The sequence below is a fragment of the Chiroxiphia lanceolata genome, chromosome 21 (assembly GCF_009829145.1).
Source record: "Chiroxiphia lanceolata isolate bChiLan1 chromosome 21, bChiLan1.pri, whole genome shotgun sequence".
NCBI lineage: Eukaryota > Metazoa > Chordata > Aves > Passeriformes > Pipridae > Chiroxiphia > Chiroxiphia lanceolata.
Window position 1 is genome coordinate 3,905,959 of NC_045657.1, and position 16,471 is coordinate 3,922,429.

At 51.8% G+C, this 16,471-nt stretch overlaps 1 protein-coding gene across 1 annotated transcript; it reads left to right on the top strand.

Moving 5' to 3' along the window:
• The first annotated feature begins 8,292 nt into the window (after positions 1-8,292).
• Positions 8,293-15,794, top strand: MYMK (myomaker, myoblast fusion factor). Its single transcript, XM_032708480.1, has 5 exons — positions 8,293-8,427; positions 10,863-10,977; positions 13,496-13,644; positions 14,518-14,634; positions 15,648-15,794. The coding sequence occupies exons 1-5, from the start codon at positions 8,293-8,295 to the stop codon at positions 15,792-15,794; spliced, it is 663 nt and encodes a 220-aa protein (XP_032564371.1).
• Positions 15,795-16,471: the final 677 nt, after the last annotated feature.

The following is a 16,471-nucleotide window of genomic DNA, read 5'->3' on the forward strand; positions in this document are numbered from 1 at the left end:
CCCCCAACCCCTACACCCAGCCCCGCATCGCCGGGGCCAAAACACTGCCGGTACCCTGGTGGGCAGCGCGAGGTCGCATCCTGCCTCTGGAAGGGCAGAGGGGAGGGGTGGTTGGATACGGACTGCCAGGCTTTTAATTTCACTTTCTGCTGAAAAATAATCCAAATCTTCGAGGTTCTGGGATTTTGGGGGTTGTTTGCTGAGGCCTGGTGTCGGTCGTGCTGCTTGAAACAGTTTTCTGCCGCGCAGAAAACGGGGTCAGAAAATTGGCTGGGGGCACGTGAAGAGCCTTTTTGGATGAGGACAGACCCCCTGGCTCAGTGACAGCCGTGCATGGGTTGTATCTGATCTGTGTGTGTGAGAGAGAGAAAAGCCTGTGGGTAAAGAAGGCCACAGTTACACAGTGTATATAACCTATATATGATATATCTGGTCTGTTCTCTGCAGTCTGTACGTGTAAAACGTGGTGAGACACCTCACCTACATGGCAACACACATTCCCATGCATTCCTCAGCAAGTCCCCCCTGAACAGGCACTGGTGACATCCCATCAGCTCTGAGCAGCCCACCTGAACAATCCCTTCACCCCACCTCAGATTCTTCAGCTCAAGCCTTTCCTCCTTCCCCTCGAGACTTGCCCTGCACAGGGCTAAACCAGTGCTCCCAGTGCACCCAAGGCCATCACTGGATGTTATGGCACTGGCTGCTCTTGGACCTTGGTGGCCACATTCAGCCCTGTCACCATTTGCCACAGGCCAGGAGTGCCCATATGCAGGGCCTCGGGGTGAGTGCAACCCCACCATGGGGTACAGATCCCCACACAGCTCCCAGCACTCTGCAGGGAATCACTGCAGGTCCATGGTGTTGTTAATTTGGACTCAGTCCTCCCAGGGATGTCTGTGTGACAGAGAATCCATCCCAAAAAATTTACATGGGAAATGAAGTCTCCTTTTCTGTTTGGCTAAATGTCTGCCAGCCTGTTCTAATTTACCCAGCCAGGTTGATTTGCAACTTGCAATTTTCCATCGGTTGGCTGTGACCAGGACACTGGGAAAATTTAGCACTTGAGTTCACCCAACTTCTGCATTTCAAAATATCCCAGCCCGAGACATGCAGGAGAAAACCCTTTCCGTTTTGGAACAACCAGGAGGGAAAAGTCTGAACACGAGAGGTTTTAAAAGCATCGAATTATTTCACATTGAAAACTCCAGAGCAGCCTTGGTCCATGTGAGCCCCGACATCCCTCCAGTCCTGGGGTTTGGCAGGAGGTGGGACCCCAGGAGACCCCATGCCTGGGTGACCCCGTTCTGCTGCAGGGATGCCGCCGGGGGAGGAATGCAGGAGGGTGGGAAGGCTGATCCCGAGGCAAGGGCTGGGGTAGCCATCAACAGGCAAGACACATTCAGTCTGCGCTTCACCAAAAGTTCATCAAAGCCAAAGGATTTTTTTTTTTTTTAAATACTTTTTTTTTTTTTTATGAAACAGTTGAGATGACTCAGCGGTTTCTGACGCAATCCCCGTTTCATCGGAAAATTCCTAACCAGCTCCTAGTAGCAACTGATTGCTCCCATAAATCACACGGTGTTATCCCTGGCCGCGGCAGCGCAGCTCACACAGCCCCGGCCCGTCCCCGTGAGATCAGCAGGAGCGATACCATCGCCTCGATGGCAGCAAAAAACAGCCCCGAGAACAAAACGCATCAGAGGGCAGATCCAAAACACGAGTTTCACGTCGGCCAAACCCCACAGCTTCGACTCCTGCCACCCTAAAGCCCCCGGGGGCCGGCGATGCCCCCCCCCAAGCCCCGGGGCTGCCGGCAGGTACGGCATTAATCACCGGCGGCCCGGCTCAGACGACAGCGGGTTTTATCTCCCAGTTTTTGGCAGAAGCGCTAGAAATGGTTTGCAGATGTTATTTACTGCTTTTGGGCTTGGAGTAAATTGAGACAAGATGCACCTGCATGGACAGCGAGAGGCTTTCCCACCCGGGACGGTCGCTGAGGGCTCGTATTGGACTTTCCCAGGGAAATTTAGAATTCAGACGAGGGTCCCTCATCCAGCTCTGCTCCCTGCATCCTGCACTTCAGCAAGGCAGCCCAGTGATCCTGGTGCTGCACATTCACCTCCTGGCACCCCACAAGGAGGTTCGGAGCCTCAGCGACACGGGGACAGTGGGCTCGTGCCCCGACAGCCACCCCAAGGCACACAGAGCAGAAATCTGCCAGGCTTTCCATCCCAAACCAGTGCCGTGCATAATTCAGAGTGCAAAAAAAAGGAGCAACAGACACTCCAAAATAATCTCCAGCCGGGGGAGAGTCGCCGGCGACTGGCTGCTGGTTTGGCCGGAGAAATGCCTGCAGAGGAAAGGAGTTTCCTTGGCTGAAATGAGTCCAACAAAGTGTTGGGCTGGGCACTGGTGATGCTGGCAGGAGCTGGAGGTGCTCAGCCAAGCGGAGACACTCTGTATTCCGCAGGATCAGGCCCCCTCTCACTGAGGGAGATCTGGGGGAATCGCTTTGCTGGGGCAGTTTTGTGTAGTAGAGGGACCTCCACCCTTGACCAGGAGCAGAGAGTGATGGTAAGCTCTGATCCAGGCCCAAGACACTGACTGCTTCTCTGTGCTTCCCATGACAGGACACCTTCCCATCCTGACCCAACACCAGCCCTCAGACTGCCCAGGGCTGACACCCAGCCCCAGTGAGCCCCAGGCACAGCCCTAGAGCAGACCCTCCAGGAATGAGGTACCACAGGAGCTGCGCTCAGTGAGCCAGAGCCACGATCTGTGTTCCAGCACCACTTTCCCAGCAAAAGTAGCGCTTTCCTGGCTCAGCCCTTGTGCTGGCACAGCAGTTGGTATGGCTCTGCCACAGCCAGCTCCACTGGAACGCCTGCTCAGGTCCAGGAGGCTGGAGGAGGAGCAGGAGTGTGGTCTGGAGTCTGTTGGCCCAGGATCCCCCCAGCAGCTTTATCTTCACTCAGCGACGAGACAACTAATTGGTCTTCTTCCTTTTTAAGACTGCTTGCAGAAGTGACCAGTTTGTTTCACTTCTGCACAGCTACACCAGTTATTTCCAGGCCAGACTGGTGTGGTCTGGGCAGGTTTAAGCCGTCCACCAAGTGGGTGAGGTCCCTGCATGGACAGAACATTGCCAGGGGGATCAAAACATGGCAAAGCCCCCAAAAAAGCCCCTGGCAGCCAGCCCTACCTTCTTCTCAAGAGCTGCAGCTGTGGCCTGCCACTGGGTAACTAAAACAAGCAAAAGGAGACCAAAAGAAGTGTCCTTTAGAGGCAGTCCTGGCCCCTTGCAGAGTGACCTACGGCGCAGTGTTGGGCAAGACAGTTGCTCCCTGCGTGCCTTCATGCAATGTGGATGGAGATGATTTATCATGAGGGTTTGCAAAATATTGAGTCAAACTGAACAAGCCAAAGCCACCAAGCTGCTCTCGCCATCAGATTCCTATTAAAAATACCTCTGGGCAGTTTGAAAGCCACAAGCGACCACGGTGACCCCAGGTATGGTCATGGCTGTAGAGTTTCAAACGGCTTTAAAAGCCTCCCCTTTTCTGTGCAGACTTTAATTTTGCCTGTCCCCAAAGGTTACACATTCCTGCAAGAACCTGGAGGAGCTTCCAGACGAGTCACGCTTGGTTCGAAATTTTAGCTATGCAAAGATTTAAGAAAAAAAAGTACAAAGGCTTTTCTTTGACTGGAATGAGTCTCACATGGAAGTTGAGCAGTATTGTGCTGAGGGCCATCAGCTATGCAGCATTGCCAACCACAGGCATTCAAAAATCATGAGTCAGACTCCCCAAAATCCTGAGACTGGTTTCATTCCCTTTTTGGATTTCGAGCCTTGAAGCACCACAGCTTCGAGCTTTTCTCTTCAGAAAATGACATTTTTTAACCAACGGGGTGAGAGCTGAGACCCTCAACATCATTACTGGGCTCCAAGAGTTATGACTGTAAAAAAAAAAAAGCCATTAAACATCACGAAATGAGCAATAAACCCCTTCACTGCCTCTGTGAATTTGGTGGTGGGGTGGCCACCCCAGGACACTCCAAAGGTGCAAGCAATGGAAAAGTGGTGACAAGAAATGAGATGTCCTTATTATTAATGGTGATGTGTTGTCATGGGCCATGACAGGGTAGAGAGGAAAGGGGAGAGGGAAAAAAAACCCTAAGGAAAACAGCAGCAGGGATACCCACAAGGAATATGCATAATAGGTTTATTCAACAGGGAGACGGGAAGGGGGATTTTTTTTTTAAGGGCAAGTATTCAGCTGAAGCTGCCTAAAATGGGGCCAGGCCTTATGGAGAATGGATATTTTAAGTGGCAATTTATTCCACTAATAAAATAACAAGGATGCAGGTGCTTTGGCAGGCCTGGGACCAGGAGTGGGTGAGGGCTCTGGTTGATCAGAGTTGGGGCTGCAGCACCAGCCGTGCAAGGGCTCCGGCACAGCTGGTGGCTCTGCCTTTATGGGGCTCTTTTCCCTGGTGCCAGGGCCTGTGTCTGGATTCCAGCTGTCCAGAAAGTGCTACCCACAGCAGTGTCCCACCCAGAGCCCTGAGCAGGGGCTGTGGTGGGTGGTGAGAGGTGTTTTATCCAGGTGCTGCAGCCGTCCCTTCCCCAGCTGGAAGGGCTCATGCCTATGGGCTCCTCCACACTTGCCCCAGGTGCTTTCATGCCAGGAAGTCTCTTAATCAAATTCCCAAGGCAGAGCAGCAAGGAGACAAGAAATCCTTGCAAGCTGGATGGTGCCAGGCTGGTCAGATCGCCCAGAGCTCCTTGGGGCTCACTGTGCTGCCAGGGCTTTGGTACATCAATCTGCTGAAACCAGACCATCATCCAGCTTTTCTACATCATCCCTAAGCCCAGACTGCACAAGTAGAAGTGTTGTGGAGATGAAAAGTTAGACTCTGAAGTAGTGGAAGAGGTAAATAACACTTTGCAGTAGGCACTGAGTTGGCACAGCTATCAGTGTGTACCTGCTTACTCTGGCTCTGTGTGGCAGCCCTGCAAACTGCAACCCCACACAGAAGTTGCAACTTCACTCTCCATTTTAGGGTCATTATCACCATTATTCCAAACCTGGCAGTGACTGGTGACAAGCAACAGAGCAGGTTTCAATTCTGCTACAGTCTACACCACACATAGATGAAAAATCATCCTATACTTATCCCAAGGAGAATATACTCTCAATCCTCTCAGCTGGCACACACCCCTCGTCCTCTGTTCCAACATACACTGCTTTAAAACCATCACCCTCATATTAAAAATAAAACAAAACTCTCCGTGTCTCTCTCCTTCGCTGCAATGTCTGAGTTGAAAGGGTAGAAGTGCTTTCAGAAAGCCATGGTTAATGTTACCCTGGAAGGATCCAGGGCAGCATACCAGAACCTGGGTTTGGCATCTGGGAACCAGTTTTCAGCCATATATATCACCGTTCCTGCGTGCACGCCGGTCCACACAAAATTAGCCCTGTGGAATGTAGATTTAAAATTCCCTTTCCAGCAGTACTTAAACTCAGGAGCTAAAATTCGCTCTTTCTCCATTTCCTACCTGTTTAGGAAAGAAGGAACAAAGTCCTGGCCCTTTGTTTTTGGGTTCCTTCCCGGGAAGGTTTGCACAACCCACGCTCAGCACTGCGGTGTTTGCAGCCCGAACAAAGACCTTTTAAGCAGCAGCAGCTCCCACCAGGAGCTCACCACCTGCCTGCCCCTCTCCTTGCCGTTTATTTTGGGGTCTCTTTTTCAATAATAGCTCGAACACGTGTGCAACCTGGTGTGAATTTTTTCCCCCATACCTACAGCGCTGGCTGCAAACCAACCGCCAGCCCTGGGTGTGCAGCTGGGAGAGAAAAAAAGAATAAAAACCCAACAACCTGTGGAATGTTTTCTTGCTCCTGACAGCTCCAACACTTCCCTGCCTGGGGAGTGTTTGCCATGGCTAGCACTTGCTGCATCCAGCAGCCAACGGGGTTTCCTTTCCAGTAGGCGCCAGCTGGATTTTGGGCAAAGCATGAGGGTGAGGGGGATGTATTTAACAACTGACTGATGGTACTTTTCACCTGATGCCATTTGCCTTGTGCACTACCACCACCTTTGCACGTCCTTGCACGTGGTGCTTGTTGCACAACTGTCAGGTTTGTGCAACCTTTTAACCCCAAGCCTGCTCAAAACCCTCCTGGGGACAAGCTCTGCTCTGTCCCACGCAATGCCCCTGAGCACCTCCCTTGGTCCGAGCAGGTCATGCAAGAATAACATGGAATAACAGATACAGAGTCACATGTCGAGTCAGAATCACATATTATTCTGAGTTGGAAGGGACCCATAAGGATCCTGAGGATATGGCCCAGAAAAGGAGCAGGGTACTTCAGGGCGTGCAGGAGCTCGGCTCAGCTTTCAGCTCAGGGCTGGACACCTGGGGAGCAGCAGGGTATTTATGTGCTGGCTTGGAGGGATTAATTTTCACAGTAAATAGGGACACCAGAGTTTTTTCAATATTTATTGGTCAAGATTCAGTTTTGCAGAGTTTTGTGGTAAGTTTATAGCTTACCCAGGCAGGAGGGCGGCTGGAGATGTGGTGTGGGCAGCATCCCGCAGAGGGATGCTGCCTGCAGCCAGCCAGGGAATGTGGATGGTTCCTGCAATATCAGCTAAAAACGGGAGCCCTACCCAGCTCATCTGAGTTGTGCCCCCAGGAAGGCTCTCAGCACTCTCAAGTCAGTGCTTTAATGCTGTGTGCCCTTCTCTCTGCACACACACAGCCCCTCGCTCCCCCTCCCGGAACCCTTTCCAACTTACTGGAGTACTTTAAGGAGCACTTTTTTTCTCCGTGCCTGCCTGCCTTTCCTCCAGACCCCCTCCCTGGGGACAGACAAGCCCGTCCTATCAGCCTCAGAAATGGTGGCTCATATCACAGCTCACACCCTCCTCCCCAAGCCCGCAGCCACAAAGGCGGTTGCTCAAGCGTAGCATTCCTGCTCCCTGTGTCCCGGGAACAGCTGTGCCGAAAAGATGCCGAGAATCCCTGCGAGGCTCCAAGGAAAAGATATTAACGCAGGAGGGGAGCAGCAGTGATATAATAAAAAGTCATAATAAAAGAGAGAACCACTGAGTGGATTAGCAGCCCAAACGCCACTTGGCTTTTGGTTTCCTTTCCTCCAGCTTTTCTGCGCCGCACGACAATCTGCTCAAATTCCTCCATCCCGGAGACACCCGGCTCCTGAATTTCAGACAGAACTCCTGGAGGTGTCCAGGCTGCAAAGGCTGAGGGCATGGCTGAGAAACTTAACTGCACTTAACTCCACCGAGGGCACACAGGCACAGGCAGCAGGCACTGGACACGGTGTCACACCAGCTCCCCGATGCCAGGGCTCTGCTGCAGCAGGGCCACCCACTCCACACGTGCCCTCCTGGGGAAATAAGAGGCAGATTTGGAGCTCGGTGTGTATTTCTCGGGTACAAAAAGGTACTAGGATACATACTACTGTTTTAAATGTGCCTACCACATGACAGTTCTTCTCTACTTCATGCAAGTGTAGAGCAGAGGTTCATAGAATATCCTGAGTTGGAAGGGACCCACAAGGATCACTGAGTCCAACTTTTAGCCCAGCACAGGATCCATCAACAATCCCACCCTGTCCCTGAGAGCTTTGGCCAAACACCCCTTGAGCTCTGTCAGCTGTGCCCACTGCCCTGGGGAGCCTGTTCAGTGCCCCACCACCCTCTGGGGGAAGAACCTTTTCCTAATATCCAACCTAAACCTCCCCTGACACAGCTCCAGCCATTCCTCTGGGTCCTATTGCTGGTCACCAGAGAGAAGAGATCAGTGCCTGCTCCTCCACTTCCTTTTGTGATGAAAGAGGGTGGGTTTTCCCTGTGGGGCTGCCCCAACAGCACTGACCCAGGCTCAGCACGGGATGCAGAGATGGGGTGTCCCCAGAGGAGCAGGCAAACCCACAGCCCTCACCCACCATGGGCCCAGGTCCAACACCCAGCACAAGGCGTGCAAGGACAGCATTCCCCTTGGCTCCTTTAGAAACACCCAGGACGATTTTGGGGACACAGAGCATCTGCTGCCGGGAGCCGCCGGCTGCGTCAGGAATTTGGGATGAGACAGGAGCGAAGGGGGCGGCTGTGGTGGTGGCAGCTGTTCCCTGCCCACAGCCCTCCTGGCCACACAGGGCATTTAAATTTTAAAGCACACTCGACACGGCTGTTTTCTCCACCATCCCTGCCCAGCTCACAGACACCCTGTCCCGGGAGGCTCCAGCCCACAAGGCACCCATGGGTTCACTGGTGGCCAAGCTCCTTCTGCCCACCCTCAGCACCTTGGTCTTCCTCCCCACCATCAGCATCGCAGCCAAGCGGCGCTTCCACATGGAAGCCATGGTTTACTTCTTCACCATGTTCTTCGTGGCGGTAAGATGTCCCTATGTACCATCCCCTCTCACCCCCCTGGCATGTTTTATCCCCCCCCAAATACCCTCTGCATCGGGTCCCCACTGGGAAGGGTGGCTGATCTCGCCCAACACCAGCGAGTGCAACCCCCAGAATATCCATTTTCGGTTATTTCCCACCACGTGTGGTGCTGATCATTTGATTCTTTAGTTTAGGGTGTCCTACGGGGTGGCCTTACATAGATTTAGTGGTGTTTTATGGTTGTGAAGTCAGGGACAGGGTCTGGGTGCAAAGAGCCTTGACTGATTTGCAATGCTTTGGAGAAGGCTTTTCTCTTTGTTTTACAGCTGGTAAGTGGCCATGCTGAATTTGGGCTTTAAATTGCATCCAGAATCTCTTGCTATGCTTCTGTCATTTTAGCCAAAAGCACATAGTAGTTGAATTATTGATTTTGCAACTGCCAGCTGGGGATGGGAGCAATGCTGGAGTCGGGGGAGTTTCTGCACTGGGAGAGGAGAGACTAAAACATGCTGCTGAGCTAACAAGAAAAATAATTATTAACCCTTCACCTGGGTTGAGTGTTTTGAAACCTGTGTTTCACCAGGCTCTGAGTTGCCTGGCCTTGCTTTGTGTGAAAATAATGAGTGGAGAAAGTCAGTTGTCTGTACATATACAAAATATTCCTATTCCTGCTCCCAGCAGTGCACTGCCCTGTGCTTTGCATTCCTGCTAAGTGGCTCCGTATAAACACCAGTGGAGCACCCAAAGCAGTATTCCCACTAGGAAAAACCTCCTATTTCACTCCATGGCAATGCTCTGCTATAGAATATGAAGAAAATAACTCAGCAACCCAACTGATATTGCATTTACCTCTAACTCCCTTCCATCCCAAGGCATCTCATGAGGGTTGGCACATCCCTTGCACAAAGCATCTGAGGTAGGGAGTAGGTAAAGGATCTTCCTGGTGTGAAAAGCAGGGCTCTGAACAGCAGCAGGGCTCTGAACAAGGCTGGCCTCTTATTCCTAAGGATCCACCATCTGAGCCTCCAATTAAAGAACGTTGCAGGGGGAGAAATTCTGCCAGTTCTATAAAAACTACAGGACTAGTTAATATAAAAACATCCCCGAGCCCCCTTCCCCCCACACCAGCTCCCCAGGGAAGCCAGACATCTACAATTTCATTTTGCACGGGGCTTGTGTCTGCTCCACCTCCCCGAGAAGTCAATAGGAAAATTGGCACGTGTTTCAACAGGAGGTGGAACAGGTCCTCGCCGAAGAGATGGAAGAGGCAAAATATCTGTACACGGGGAAGGGAAGGAAGGGAAAGAAGAGGAGGCAGCTGCCAATGTGGGGAGGGGGGGGTAGGAAGGGCAGCAGCTGCTGCTGTTGCCTTTCTTGTAGCATCCCACTCCTCCTCCCCCAGGAGACCTCGCCAGAGCAGTGAAAGCATATGTCCATCGCAGACAAGTGCCGCGACGCCGGCCAGAAACACGCTCTTTGTCTTCCACCCTTTCTTCCCCCTGTCTCCAGACTCCCCGAGCCCAATCTCAAACAGAGAAAAGAATTACTGCTGTGGTGCAATCTTTTCTAGAAGCTGCAGCGAGCCAAAGGACTCGCAGCAGTTCCCATTATAAATAATATCAGCATCCCCACTGGGCCGTGACAGCGAGGATCGTTCCAAGGGCGTCCTGCCAAGCAGAGAAGGGACTTCTTCAGAAACAGCAGAGCACGCTGGTGCTGCCACTAGAAAACTTGCAGGGCTGAGAGCTGGGAGGGAGGAAAAGGCAAGCACCAGGCAAACACTGGGAGCATTCCTCTGATTGCACTGGAAAATTTCTCTTGGCTTGGTTTGCGTTTGTGTTGCATGACAATGGGGTTTTTTTGCAAATAACCTAATCAATGAGCTAATGAGCAGGAACCAGAGGCTTTTAAGGGAATGCACTAATGAGTGAATTCCCCAGCATTCAGACTCTGGCTGTATAAACCCTGTTTAGCCTGGACAGTGACCTGGCATCCATACACATTTCATCAGGCCACTCATTCTGAATTGTTTTACAAGAATCTTTCGCAATTAGAACCATAACCCCAGAGTCCTCCTGCTGGAGAGGACGTCCCCCAGTGCCTGGGGCTCGGCTCAAAGCAGCTTGGTCATCAGATTGCAAATTCTGGCACAGACCAAGAGGCAAATTAAAGCCTGTCTTAGTTTGTACTAAGAGAGAAGAATGCTGATTCTTGGGTAATCTGCAATTGGGAACGGTGACATTATCTCCCAAATATATTCATTACTGCATATCAGTGACCCTGGTGCTTTTGACACTGTTCTGTCCTGGCTGGCCGTCCTCCCAACAGCCACAGTATTTCAAACCAGTTGATAAGAGCCTTTACCCATGCTGGTCTGTTGGGTAAGGGACCAGTTTTCTAATTCTTTTTTCTTTCTTTGGTTTTTTTTTTAATAGTTTTACCACGTATGTGATGGCCCCGGCTTATCAGTGCTGTGCTTCATGCGCTACGACATCCTGGAGTACTTCAGCATCTACGGGACAGCCCTGTCCATCTGGGTGTCCCTGATGGGTGAGCACTGGGCTGTCGTGGTTCCTGCAGAGCACCAGCACTGGCAGGAAAGGCAGGGTTTGTCAGGATTGCTGGTGGGACAGTTAGCGGGTACAATCCTCAGAAAAGCTGCTGCCTTTGAGCTCCCATCTGCAGGACTTAGCCCTGAGATTGTCCTTTAGGGAAGCCAGCCTGTGCTGTGGATTAATCCGGTTTTAGATCATTAATGCCTTGGAAAGTCACTGCATTGGTGGGGTCCAGACACACACAAAACTGTCCTGAGTGGTGGCTGGGGGGAGTTTTGCAGTTATAAATAGAGCTGTGGCACCTGGTGTTTGTGTTAGTTGGGTGTTCCTCTGTCTGCACCAGCTCTTGTGCATGTCCTTACAACAGCAGAGTTATTTACTTCAAATTACAGTAACAGTTTGGCAGCCTTGTGCTCCAGTTCAAGGCAGGACAAGACTATGTGATGACTTAGTTTGAAACCTCATATACCAGGGAATTTCCCATTTTCTCTCATTTTCCCCATAATGGCCCCATCAGCTTGTCTTGACTGACTTGGGGGCATTAAGAAATGCAGAATCTGCCACTTCCCTTGGTAGCATGAGAATTAAAGGGTCAAAACAAATATATCTTCCTAATTTATCAAAGCCTAGTCTGGGCTGATGAGAAATATTAGATCTGCTTAGAAAAAGCAGAAATTTGTTTCACTTCCTTTTTATTAGAAATCCTGCCCCTTACCCTGTTACTCAGTTTTCCTTTTCTCACACTCATTTCACTTTCTTTTTCCTTATTTTGTTATTTGTTTGCCACTGAAAAAAAGCATAATAGAAATGGAAAAAAAAAAAGTGACAGAACTAAAGAAGGACAAAAACCCAAACCTACTACTTACTCATTTTGTCATCATGATTTTTGGAAGGATGTGAGTATTGGTGGCAGGAGAACAGGGCAGGGGAAGGGGAGAGAGATGTGTCCAACAGCAAATGCTTTGCTCAACAATTCAGACCATCTCTAGCCAGTCCCCACTCCAGACTGACATGCAGACTGGCTGAGCTGGGGTCAGCACTCTGATGTACAACCCCAAAATGCCCATAGGACTTTCCCCTCTGCCCCTCAGGACTCCAGGGATGGTGCAGGATCTCCTGCTGGGATGGGGATTCCTGCAGCCCCTGAACCCACCACAAGCAGAGCCAGGCACAGGTTCATCCCTCCTCCCTTTGCCACAGGCAGCAGCATCCCCCTTCCAGTGCATGTGACAGGATAAACCTTCCATGCAGGGAAAAATGAGTGGGGAAAACATTAACCTTAGGAATGGCTCTGTCCCCCCAAAATGCGAGTCCCAAGGTGGGCTCCCACACTGCTCGTGGCACCTCTGGTCAGCTAGAAAAGGTAACAAGGCAAATCACCTCCAAAGAGCACTTCCAGTGGATAACAGCAGAGTCAGGGTAGGTCAGAACTGATGCAGACACTTTGGCTCCTTGCAGCAAAATTCAACTTGATTGCTTCATTACTGCATTCAAAAACCCTGCAAAAAAAATACAAATCCTGGACTACAACGTTTAAAATATTGACCCGCTGGGAAACAACAGAGATTAAAATGCGGACATTATCCCTTAGCCAAACTCCCTATAAAACCACGATCCAAGGACATGGAAGGTGTGGTGACTGAAGCCCAGGGAAGCCTCTCACTGTGGCTTGTAAAGCCCGAGCGCACATGTGCGGACGCAGACCCTCGGGCAAGCTTCCCGGAATGCAAATCCAGGACAGCCATAACACAGCTGTGCAAGCTGGAAAAGCATGGAGCCCACTGGGATCCATAACTTTTATCAGTTATTACCCCATTCTGTGCTAAACAAAAGCCTCTAATAATTTACTCACGCTGGCGACTTCCAGCTTGCGAACCTCAGGCAGGTGCCGGCGTGGTTGGGCAGCCCGGACCCCATCGCACGGTCCCGCTGGAGTGGTGGGATGGAGGCTGGGCCGGGGTGACCCAGCAAGCTCGGGAGGGTGGGAGATGGAGGATGAACTCAAGACCTGATTGCAGGATCGCTGGGTGCAAGTGTCGTACAATCCACCTCTGATGTAGAGGCAGGAAAGGGAAATCACGGAATCGCAGAATGGTTTGGGTTGGAAGGGACTTTAAAACTCATCTCATTCCAACCGCCCTTCCGTGGGCAGGGACACCTTCCACTAGACCAAGTTGCTCTAAGCCCTGTCCAACCTGGCCTTGAACACTTCCAGGGATGCAACATCCACAACTTCTCTGGGTGGGAAGTCTCCTTTAAGCTTCCATACACAACACTGAAATAAAACCCAAAAATCAGCTACTAAACCCACCCAAAACTCAGCTGCCTCAGGATGGTTCCCTCTGCCTTCACGTGCCTCAGTTTCCCTGTCTGTGTGGCACGAGAAGGGCAAACCAGACAGACACAATGCTGAGGGTCCCCAGGGCCGGTGGGACAGATCCCATTAAGGCTTTAGGGAGCAGCTGGAAAAGGGGGGGGTGTGACCTGATGCTCTCTGTGCTCGGTGCCCTCAGCCCTAGCAGAGTTTGACGAGCCAAAGAGATCGACCTTCATCATGTTCGGCGTCCTCACCATCGCCGTGAGGATCTACCACGACCGCTGGGGCTACGGCGTCTACTCGGGGCCCATCGGGACAGCAGTGCTGGTGATCACTGTGAAATGGGTACGTGGGGCAGGGCAGGGAAAGGGCTGAGCCCTGCATGGATGGCCAGCGGCTTCCTCCTCCAGATCCAGTTCTCACAGCACAGGCCACGGGGGTGATTAAGCAGCACTTCTCCTTCCACCCGAGCAGAGAGCAGGCAGACAGTGAGCAGCCCGTGTGATAAATGCCAGATTCAATCGGTCTGAGCAATCCACCACATCCCCCGTCCCTGCGTTTCTAATCAGGAGAAACGTATTTATGGAGTTTTTACAGCTACTCAGAGGCAGAGGGGTCTGGTAAACTGCCCTGGAGCCAGGGGAAGATGTGGATAAAACACGGTGATAAAGCGGGAAGGAATCTGCCTGCAGTCTGCCTGAATCCAGCTGGGACAGTCAGGCATGAGGTGGGGAAGCAGGAGTGGGCAAGGAGAGATGGGATAAAAACTGCAGGAAAATGCTGCCAAGCATTATAGAAATACTGTGATGCAAGTCCCAGCTATAAATGGTTGCTAAGCCCATCTAACTGCCCAGCCAGCAGCTAAAAAAAAGCCACCATCATGGGGAGGGGGTGGGCAAGGAGGAGACCAAGGCATGGGACCACCGTGCATCCCCCAGCCCTCAGATGCTCTGCTGGGATCTGCTCTCCCAGAGACTGGGTTTGTGAGGGTACACACTCCCTGAGCTAGGTTTGGGGCTGAATATTAAAAAAACCAGCTTTATTATGAGGAATGAGGCAGGAGGGCTCATTGCAGCCCACGGGCAGATCTCATAGCCTGGGGGAGCTGGTCAGTGGGCTTTGAGTGGTTTTATCTCAGCATCCATGGGGTCTTTGGGATGTGGAGCAGCCAGCCAAATCCAGGTGAATACACTTGGTGTGCTCTCTCCTTCCTTGCAGCTACAGAAGATGAAAGAGAAGAAAGGGCTCTATCCAGACAAGAGCGTCTACACCCAACAGATCGGTCCTGGCTTCTGTTTCGGGGCATTAGCACTGATGCTGAGGTTCTTCTTTGAGGTACCTGTTTACACACTCACTCTCCCTGACTTTACAAGGTGTAAGGGACATGACCAAGATAGGAGACCTTCCCCTTCACACTGCTGGACTGCATCAGCCTTGGACAGAACCCAGCTCGGGTGTGGGGCTCCAGGGCTGGCATGCAGTGACGAGGGTCCCTCCATGCCTGTCCCCATCCCAGCCCCTGGTCCATTAGGGACAGGTGCAACAGCAAGTGTCATGCAGGGTGATGCTCAGTCTATTTTTTCGCCCTTAAGTGAGTCACAAGGACATAGGACACGTTTTCTCCAGGCATCCGTGGTCCTCAAAATGGCTCTGTCAAGTGCAAGCGAGATTTTTTGGAAACTGGGCATGGGTGACTTAAGGACACCTCGCAGAGGGACTGGATACAACCCAGGCATGGCCGGATCCAGAGCTGGCTCAGGCCAAAGAAAAGACTCTCAGTTGACTCCCAGGGGCACTCGATCCTGTGTTTATATCCTTTTGCTCCCGCCGCCGGCCAGCCCGTCCGTCCTGTCCGTCTGTCCCGCGCGGGGCAGGCGATAACCCCCCGACACAGCTGCCTGCGCTCGGCCCCGCCGTTACGGCTGCTCTGTGCGTTGGGAGCCGCGAGATACGACCTCGCGGCCGTCCCCCAGGATTATTTTTCAAAGCATTTTAGTAATTGCAAATTCTAGCAGAACATAAAAATGTCACTTAGCAGAGGCCGCCTCCCCGCGCGGCCCAGCCCCGCCGCCGCGTCCTTCGCGGGGTAATGAAACACTTCATTCAAGAATTGGGAAATGTGCAAATTAGAACGTGTTAAATCCACTTTACCTTTTTTTTTTTTTTTTTTTTTAAGCTGGAAATCCTTTCTTCCCTGACGGCGAAGGGAGGCAGAAGGTTCAGGAATATTTCTTTTTATTCCTTTCCTTTCGGCTATTTGAAGAACTTTAGTGTCGTGCACCTACACGAGCTCCCCCCTCCCGAGCGCCGCTGTTCCCACATCTTGCTAACGCTCTTCCCGCTTGCAGGAGTGGGATTACACCTACGTGCACAGCTTCTACCACTGTGCCTTGGCCATGGCCTTCGTGCTGCTGCTGCCCAAGGAGAACAAGAAGGCCGGGAGCGCCGGGACCCCCGCCAGGCTCGACTGCTCCACGCTCTGCTGCTGTGTCTGAGCCCCCCGGGCAAGCCAGGCACTCGTGTTTCTGCTCCTGGGGCAATGGAGCTGTTCAGCCAAAAGGAAAATGCCTGCCTGCTGCATCTTCCTCTGGCACACTGGCGTCTTTTCCCACCAGCTCTGTGCCCGCCCTGGGATTTTCTTCCCTGAGAAACCTGGCCTAGTGGAAAGCGTCCCTGCCCATGGCAGGAGGGTTGAAGTGAGATGGACTTTTAAGGTCCCTTCTAACTCAAACCATTCTGTGATTCACCTTTCCACTATCAGCCATAGCAGAGGTTGCACTTCCAGTTTGGTACATATCGATACTTCTCACTGGAGGAGCACTCATCTGGGCTGTGACCTGTCCCCTGTCCCAGGAGACCCCTGCACTCCTGGGCTATGTCACCTCCTGGGCTGTCCCTTGCACTGACCTGGGAGGACCCAAGTTGTCCCCCCTGTGCAGGTTTTCCCAGCCTGAGCACACAAAGCTTCGTTTGCAACACCCAATTAACAGAACCTGTATTTTTGTGAGATATTGACTCTTCTATTTATGCATTCTCTTGATGTAAATAATATATACTAACACAGACTTTGCAAGTGTGCAATGCCAGCATTTCTTAAGCAGGGCAGGAAGCTTTCCAGCTCCACTCAGCTCAGCCCAGGGCAGATGCCAATTCCAAAGCAGGGCTCTGGGCA

Excerpts from the sequence above, each read along its gene's own strand:
- MYMK (XM_032708480.1), top strand. The coding sequence starts at position 8,293 with ATGGGTTCACTGGTGGCCAAGCTCCTTCTGCCCACCCTCAGCACCTTG. Across the intron at positions 8,428-10,862 it reads TCACCATGTTCTTCGTGGCG|TTTTACCACGTATGTGATGG; the intron begins GTAAGATGTCCC and ends TTTTTTTAATAG. Across the intron at positions 13,645-14,517 it reads TGGTGATCACTGTGAAATGG|CTACAGAAGATGAAAGAGAA; the intron begins GTACGTGGGGCA and ends CCTTCCTTGCAG.